Source organism: Austrofundulus limnaeus, unplaced genomic scaffold, assembly GCF_001266775.1.
Source record: "Austrofundulus limnaeus strain Quisiro unplaced genomic scaffold, Austrofundulus_limnaeus-1.0 Scaffold229, whole genome shotgun sequence".
NCBI lineage: Eukaryota > Metazoa > Chordata > Actinopteri > Cyprinodontiformes > Rivulidae > Austrofundulus > Austrofundulus limnaeus.
Window position 1 is genome coordinate 709,849 of NW_013952631.1, and position 9,188 is coordinate 719,036.

General features: G+C 42.6%; 1 protein-coding gene across 2 annotated transcripts in view; it reads right to left on the reverse strand.

Annotated features, from left to right (window-relative positions):
* lmln (leishmanolysin-like (metallopeptidase M8 family)) overlaps positions 1-9,188 on the reverse strand; it is a 40,196-nt gene that overhangs the window by 17,808 nt on the left and 13,200 nt on the right. For both annotated transcript variants that reach the window (XM_014019759.1, XM_014019758.1), the window contains exons 2-5: positions 8,686-8,786; positions 6,351-6,381; positions 5,374-5,456; positions 4,960-5,077 (exon numbers count right to left, since the gene is read on the reverse strand). In XM_014019759.1, the coding sequence (XP_013875213.1) occupies positions 4,960-5,077; positions 5,374-5,456; positions 6,351-6,381; positions 8,686-8,786 (333 nt within the window). The remainder of the gene's footprint in view (positions 1-4,959; positions 5,078-5,373; positions 5,457-6,350; positions 6,382-8,685; positions 8,787-9,188) is intronic.

Consider the following 9,188-nt stretch of genomic DNA (forward strand, 5'->3'; position numbering starts at 1 on the left):
GATTTCAGCTGAAGAGCTCCTCTCCATCTGTTTCAGGTTAGTGGACATCATTCAGTAAACTGTCCCGTTGGGAAATATGTCGCTACGTCACACAGTGGAGTCTCTCTGATTGGTTGATGCTGGAAATATGTCGCTACGTCACACAGTGGAGTCTCTCTGATTGGTTGATGCGGCGCGTCGAGCTGCAAAAGTTCAGATTTTCTAACTTCAGCGATTTGCGCCTCAGCGCGTCGAACGCTCAGATTGTTCAAATCGTGCTGCTCTAATCGCGCTTGAGGCGCCGCAGCATTTCCCGACGTTGCTTGAAGCGCGTCCACCATAGACTTCGCATGTAAACCTGATGCTGAAATCGCGTTCGGTGTGAACGCACCATAAGTGTAGGTTGCGGAACTCTCTAAACCAGATGTTGAGAGGGACTTTTGTGGAGACACACAACTCATGTGCATGTTTGTTCTTGACATGTTTATCCCCCAGTAGGGCTTGCAGGGGGTTGTCGATTTGGCTTAATTCTAGATCTTTCCATTTTGCTTCATACCCCTCTTCACACCAGTGAACCGCAAATTGCAGTTGTGCTGCTTTGTAATAATTTTCCAAACACGGGAGAGACATTCCTCCTTTGTCCCTTGGTAGTTGTAGCATTTTATAGCGTACCCTTGGTTTCTTATTTCGCCATATAAACCTGGAGATAATCCGGTTCCACTCATTAAACTGCCACTCTCTTTTTGTTAATTTGATGGTCGAATAAATTAAAAAGGTTCATAGTGTTGAACAAAGACCTTGATTTAAGTAGATTCGTTTGTTTAACACACTTTGTTACGTATTTTTTTTATTTATTCAGACGACCAATAGGGCTTTTGTATTGATTCGAACTTATTTGATGTTGCGCAACAAAACCAAAAACAATTAATGGTTGTTTACTGAAACTTGAATGTTTGATTTGTTTATTGACTTTAATGTCAATTTAATTTTGATAAAACTTGAAAGTGCACTTTACCTTTTAACTGTATCAGAATGAACGATTGAGAAATGCTTTTTGAAACAAAGAAATACTTTATTCATGACTGTTTTGTTATTTTGACAGCAGTAGAAACCTGTTTACATGTGAAATGCTAATTTGTATTTTTATGACCTTTTTTAGGTCAAGGTTTTTTCCCCACACACATTGTGTGCCCTGTTTATACTCACCCAGGATGGCGAACTACCAGATCACCACAGCATTGCGGTAGGAACTTTCCAAACCAAACAATTCTCCTTCTTTGGATTTATTGCTACTGGATCATTGGATCTCTACCTAACGTGTGTGTGTGTGTGTCTTGTCTTATAGGTGGTGAACGGTGGAACTCTTTGAATGGTCTGGAGCCAGCAGTCTGGACCGGTGAGGGACTGAGCTCTTCAACACCTGCAGATGACACACATCCTGCATGCTGTACAGAGATAGAGGTTTGAAATTGTTGTTGGAGATTTGTGAATCTGCACCATCGCAAGTCATTTTTTGTAATAGTATAAACGAGAGTTTTATGTGCTTTGACTTTAGTTTTTTGTTTTGTTTTTTCCTCCCCTGTATGGAGAGAAAGAGAGGAGAGTTCTTTGAAAAAAATGGAGACGAGTTCCTGTGCTCCAAAGTTATTTAAGTCTGTGGTTCTCTCACTGGGCAGGTTTCCAGCCCTCATAGCTCACACGTTACAGGGAGTACTAATTGAAGGAGGTAAAAAAAATTGATCCTTTTTGTTCGAGCATCACTTTCCTGTTTCTCTGTCAGGAGTTAAGTAAGGATTTTATCTTTTTTTTTGTAGGGAAATACATGGTTAAGTAGATAGTTTTTTTTTACAATACTTTAAATTAAATAAAACTAGCAACACATTATGTTCTGGTTTATTTAAAGAAGTGAGGGGTAGGGAGACGAAAAATTATGTTTTTGATACTGAGACTGGACAAGTAGATCTCGGCACACTGCCGACTTCAAAAGTAGCTCTTGGTTCAAAAAAGTTTGGGCACCCCTGCAGTGGTAAGCATGTGAAAAGGCAGGATTTTTAAGTACCGATTGAGACCCCTGAGAAACAGTATGGGACGAAATCCGCCCGTCTTTTTTGGCACAAGAAAATACATTGAATAAAAGCCTCTGGGTTGCTGCAGAGGATCCACCGCCTCGATCGCACCRTTGGCCAGGAGGGTGGAAAGCTCCTGGTCCAGGGCATGAGCTTTCACCGGGTCGACGATGACAGTCTCTCTGACCCGGTGTGATATGTGAGACCGCTGTCAGAACTGTAACCAGTAGCCATGAGTCAGAGTGGCAACCACCCTCAGAGTGGCAACCACCCATGGATCCACGGTTTGGGTAGCCCAATAACTGAGCTGCTGATGAGAAAAGTATCCGGCGGCTGGCCTGGTGGTGTCACTTCTTCTCCATACAGCCCCTGGGGGGCCGGGGTGGGATGACGGCCAAAAGCTGCGGCCAGGGCCTGCCTGGCTGATTGGCGGACCAGCTCATGAACGTCCCTACCCTCTGCTGCACAGGACGAGAATAAAATACAGCAGGCCGATCAAAACCCTGAGGTGGCGGCCGAACATTGGGGCGTTGATGGGCGCTGAGTTGAAGAGATGAAGGAGGCATACCCTGCAGAGGCCCGAAAGCTGCTGCCTAGTTTGCTGTGCCTGAATGTCCATTCCAGTGCTTCCACAGCAGCAGACTCAAACAACTCCCCCACCACCACAGGAATATTATGGAGAGTCCTACGGCATGTCTCAGTAAATGAGGACTGAGCCAGCCAGATCTGTTGACGGGCTTGAACCAGGTAGGACATAACACGTCCAAACTCCCTGGTCATAAGTGCAAAGGTCTGAAGTGCTGCTTCGCTAAAGCCAACAGCTGTATTTGCCCCACTAGTGTCCTGAAGGGATGTAGAAAGGGCAAACATGAGGTGCGCCAAAAAATTAACAAAGCGGCCYGCAAGTGCACCTGAATTATACGCTTTACAGATGAGGTCATCTGTAACACGACATTAAGTCTGTGGACACCGAACGCAAGACCTAATCCGGTGGCACGATGAGCAAGGCAACCGCAGGTTCAACTGCCGGCATCTGGTCCAAGCCCACCTTGATCGCTCATACATAGCTGCCAACACTCGGCCATTTGTGGAGAGGCATGAAAAGACTCTAGGGTCCTGCCAACAGGCACGCAACTCCCTTAGGTACTCCTCCGATGGAGGAACAGAAAAGGAAGTAGGGGCCCATCCGCGCCTGAAAAAGYCACTAGCAGGAGCGGACTCCACCACTTCCGGGACATCCAGCTGCAACTGAATCGGGACCAGACGCATGATGTTTTGCATGGAGCTGTCACCAGTCCCACTAGTTGCACCTTGAGACGAGGAGCGTGAGCCAGTCTCCGAAGCGCGAGACGACTGTGTTCCCTACACCCTTCTAAAGTGAGAGGCAGAGGCAGCCAAAGACAGCACATCCTCCTCTACAGCCAACTCAGGCATTGTAGGGGAAGAAAACCCAGCCACAGAAGCATCCATCTTAATCTGGTGTGTCTGAAAAAGGGATTTCACTTCTGCCAACTCTGCAGACAAATGCTCAACCCACCTGGAAAGGCCCTGATCAGACTTGGCCCACCTCTTTTTAAGAGGGGTCACAACGACCGTGGCCTCATTCCAGCACTTAGAGCGTCTAGGCACAGCCACCTGCCCAGAAGGGGGAAGGTCACTGCCACACTCGGGGTGGAACGGGGCCAACCGAGCCACCCTCACTGCATGGCGCATGTAACTACAATTCATGCAGGGATTTTCTAACAGGGCCCCCACCAGATGGTCATGCCCAAGGCAGGCAGGCAGGGCACAGGTCATGGCCATCGTCTGCCTGAAGCTCAGCACCATAACCCGCACAAAAATGGGAACCAGCCATGCCCAAACTGAGTACACAGCCAGTAAAGAGCACAGGCAGTGGGAGAGGGGCAGGAACCGCTACCGCCACCAAGAATAAAATGGATAAACAAAGGGGCTGACACTGTCAGCTGCGTTCAGAAAGCGTCAGACACGTCCTACAGGACAAAGAGATAAATAAAATAATAATCAGAGCTGGGAGAGGGGAGAAGAAACTCCTGTCACCAACACAGTAGTTCAATCAGAACAAATGAGGTTGGCTAGAAGAATTGTGAGAGGGGGCAAAAACGCTGCCGTCACCGATTAAAGCCCTTAACACAGAAGTACAACCAAAAGTATCTGCCAAATTGGGAGAGGGGGCGAAAACGCTGCCTTCACCAACACAGTAAGCTCAATCAAAACAAATGAAATTGGCTAGAATCAGGAGAGGGGGCAAAAACGCTGCCTTCACCGATTAAAGCCTTTAACACAGAACTACAACCAAAAGTATCAAAGTATCGGCCAAATTGGGAGAGGGGGCGAAAATACTGCCTTCACCAACACAGTAAGCTCAATCAAAACAAATGAAGTTGGCTAGAACTGGAAGAGGGGGCGAAAACGCTGCCTTCCCCGATTAAAGCCGAAAGCAAACTGAGAAAGGCTAACAATGTTAGCTAAGTCCGGTGTGTAGCAACACTAAAGATGAGAATGAGTTGTAAGTTGGGAGAGGAGGCGAAACACGCGGTCATCACCAACAAACAACAGAGTACCTGTAGCAAAGATAAGTCCATCACATCCTCTCAGGAGGGTGAAACCGCTACTCCAGCCAACCGGCAATCGAGGCGTCCAGCGACGGTGAAAAGTTCCAAAAGGCCGATTCCAAGAAATACGAACCGCACGCGTGAAGAAAAGWGGAACAGAGCCTTGGATGACGTCAAGCTATATAACTTCTGATTAACCATCTGATTGGTCACAGGTGTGACTCTGTTGGTATTACTGCTCGAACAGCGCATGCGCGAAGGGAACATTCAGTGCTTTCAGCACCACCCTCTGGCAGTCAGGAGGCATGAAATAGAACTTTAATTAGACTATGTACACTGACCTGCAGGTGGTGTTGCGGGACGATGATGGGGCCACACCTGGTGACCTCCGCACAGGCCTCCTGGCAGTAACGGTGAGGGTCACCTCTCTTCCTCATGTACTGATTGGTTGCACATTGTCTGAGGACACAAACACATGTCAACAGCTGCACCAGCTGTGATGTCCCAACCAAAAACACAACATCAAATATCTCACACTTGAAGTAGTACCAGTTATACCGCTATAGAAAAATCATATTCATAGTTATTTTTATAATATTGTAATCACAGTTACTGAAAAAAATCAGTTATCTAGTTTGGTGAACTGAAAGTTAATTTTACCTGGACACATTCTTGTTGGACTTTCTGATAAAGTGACTAAGAAAGTATTTATTTAATGTTGGCTGTTATATAGATAATATCACTAAGCTGTGTACCTGCTGAGCAGTACAGGTCCCACCCTGCGCCGAACACTGAAAGCCCTCTGCAGGTAGTCGATGGCCTGAGGAAACAGCTTGTCCTGATGAGGAACATACAGCTGTTTCAGTCAGTCTTTACCCAAAAGTAAGACCATCACATCCTGATTCAGATTTATCTTTTTATAGCTAGTGTTTAACTTAAACCTCATTATTCAACTGATAACCAAACAAAAGCAGCTAGATTTTGGAAAAAGATTAGAAGAAATGCTGCAGAGCTGCATTTTATTTCTAAAACAACACTGAGTACCTTGTTAAAATGAAGTACCTGGTATGTCTAACTACTTAAATAAAAGTGATTATTGCATCGTTGTGCTTTTTCTTGTGTAACATTGTTTTTACAGAATGTAGTACTGGAATTACTGTCAGCAAACTGTGAAGAAATTTAGAGTTAGGGAGATTAGTACTGATGTTAAAAGCACAACACTATACTGTATTCTTAAGTTCTCTTTTTTGTAATGTTGACAGTGTTTAATAGGTCTAGTTACATGTCTGAAACATCTTTTACAATACATAATTAAACGTTTGAATGACATTAGATGAGAATTTTGTCTGAATGCCTGTGACTCAGCCGTAGGTCAGCAGGGGACGAGCGAAGGCATTGAAGAAAATGTATAAATACATGAACTTCCGGTTTTATGAGCAGTGTGGGTTTCCTGTCTGCAGACGCAGTAATAAACCTCCACTCGATTCCAGAGTTCTGGTGTTGTATGGTTTCATTCCTCCTACAAATCATTTTATTTAACATTTGTGTTTATCATCTCTACTTCAGTTTATTGAATACAAATTTTCTTACAAAACAATAAACTCAAAACATCTCATTACACGTCTGACATCACAAGCGCTATACAGTCAATGAGAAGTATGCGTCATCAGCGTATTGTTCTAACTTCTGCTCCTATTAAAAAATATCTAACTGTATTCAGGTGTTTTCTCACCTTCACTAGTCTCCGCTTGTCTGCAGGAAGCCTGTGGAGGAAGAGAAAGAACACACCAGCCTGTGATGGAAAATTTCACCTGGACATAAATACAATAAAGTGACACGTTGATACAGAAAACATCAAATCTTAAACTGTTGCTTCATTCCACATGAAGTCTGAAACACTCAATAAGAGGGGTGAACTATGGAGGAAGAGTTCAGATTTACAGGTCCTTCTWAACAAATTAGCATATTGTGATAAAGTTAATTATTTTCTGTAATGTACTGATAAACATTAAAACTTTCATATATTTTAGTTTCATTGCACACCAACTGAAGTAGTTCAAGCCTTTTATTGTTTTAATATTGATGATTTTGGCAAAAAAGTAAAGAAAAATGAAAAATCCCTATCTCATAAAATTAGCAGATTTCATCCGACCAATAAAAGAAAAGTGTTTTAAATACAAAAAAAGTCAACCTTCAAATAATTATGTTCAGTTATGCACTCAATACTTGGTCGGGAATCATTTTGCAGAAATGACTGCTTCAATGCGGCGTGGCATGGAGGCAATCAGCCTGTGGCACTGCTGAGATTTTATGGAGGCCCAGGATGCTTCGATAGCGGCCTTGAGCTCATCCAGAGTGTTGGGTCTTACGTCTCTCAACTTTCTCTTCACAATATCCCACAGATTCTCTATGGGGTTCAGGTCAGGAGAGTTGGCAGGCCAAATGAGAACAGTAATACCATGGTCAGTAAACCATTTGGTTTTGGCACTGTGAGCAGGTGCCAGGTCGTGCTGAAAAATAAAATCTTCATCTCCATAAAGCTTTTCAGCAGATGGAAGCATGAAGTGCTCCAAAATGCATATTGACCCTGCCCTTGATAAAACACAGTGGACCAACACCAGCAGATGACATGGCACCCCAGACCATCACTGACTGACCACTTTTCTCGTTGTGCAGCGTTTTCTGCCACACTTTTTCCTTRCCYCAGACTTCCCACTGAGGTGCCTTGATACAGCACTCTGGGAACAGCCTATTCGTTCAGAAATGTCTTTCTGTGTCTTACCCACTTGCTTGAGGGCGTCAATGATGGCCTTCTGGACAGCAGTCAGGTCAGCAGTCTTACCCATGATTGTGGTTTTGAGTAATGAACCAGACTAGGAGTTTTTAAAAGCCTCAGGAATCTTTTGCAGGTGTTTAGAGTTAATTCGTTGATTCAGATGATTAGGTTAATGACTCGTTTAGAGAACCTTTTCATGATATGCTGATTTTTTTAGATAGTGATTTTTGATTTTTCTTTACATTTTTGCCAAAATCATCAATATTAAAACAATAAAAGGCTTGAACTACTTCAATTGGTGTGCAATGAATCTAAAATATATTAAAGTTTAATGTTTATCAGTACATTACAAAAAATAATGAACTTTATCACAATATGCTAATTTTTTTTTTAGAAGGACCTGTATGTCGAACTGATTTATTTTCAGTGTCACAAACCAGAATCTGTGAGAGTGTGGGGACATGACTGTGGTCATTGAGCAGGCATGACCTCAGAGTTTCAGGAGCACAGCCCCACTGACTGACACTGTTCAGAATAATTTCCCACACAGAAAAAATCAGACAATTATATACAGTCAATTCCTCCTGGAGTTAAAGGGTTTTATATAAATGTCTGATAAAATTAGAAAATCAACTGTACTCAAATATTCACAAGAATGTTTTTTCTAACTCAAGTGATTGTCAGCATAATAGCAGAGAAATAAATGAAAGTGCTGCTGGATGCAAAGCTTGTTTTAGGAAGGTAAATGTTGAGTTTAGGGCTGCCACGATTAGTCGACAAGTTGATGACTAATCGACTATTAAAACAGTCGATGACTAATTTAATAGTCCATAAGTCYTTTTTGTTTTTGTTTTATTCTTTACTTTGTTTTTTTCTCCAAACTGCTTTGACACCTTCCACTGCCACATCTGCCTTTCTGTCCTTGACACACATGCGCAGTAGTGTTAACTGGGATAGGCAGTGGACCTCACAAGACATTTTACAGACTGGATCTGGTATTATGGTTACCCAGCAATGGAGCTGAAAAGTGTGGGATCATTTTAAGAAAATGAAAGATAAACCTGTGCAATGCAATATCTGCAACTTACCTTCCCATGGCAATTATTTTTAGTTAGCATATAGCTAAAATCTAACAATGGTAATACTGTATAATAGCAGCTGCATTCTGGCACGATAAGCTGTATGTTTTATATTCAACCTGATTAGTCAACTAATCGAAAAAAAAAAATTGGTGATTAGTCGACTATAAAAATAATCGTTTGTGGCAGCCCTAGTTAAGTTGATGACTTACTGATCAACACTGCTGTCATAGATGATCTTTATCTTTAGCTGCAGGTCGTCAGAGCTTCTTTTGGTTAATCGATCAGGCTTCAAGTACACTTGATGAATAACCTACAAGCAAAACAGCAGAAAAACAAAGATTTTCTTTCTGTCTTCCAAGTAGGATTGGAAAAAATCGTTTTGTGCGCATATAATCATCAGAAAAACTTTATTAGATTACTTTTTAGCACTTGACAATTAATACGATTAATGCCACCAGGTAGACTGAATGGAGATTTCCCCAGTCAGTCTGTTCGGTGCTCCTCTCAGCTTCAAATATTTTATAAAAAAAGGTTCTGTAATTTATTTATCAAAACTCTGGTTTTACTTGGTCTGTAAACACAATCTAAAAATATATGCATAGCCTGAAGCCTGTACTTTTGACACAGTTTGGAACAGATTTTTACAGAGCGTAAATCTTTCCCACTAGAGTGATTTAAATTGGTCATGTGAATAGGACATGCAGGCATCCAG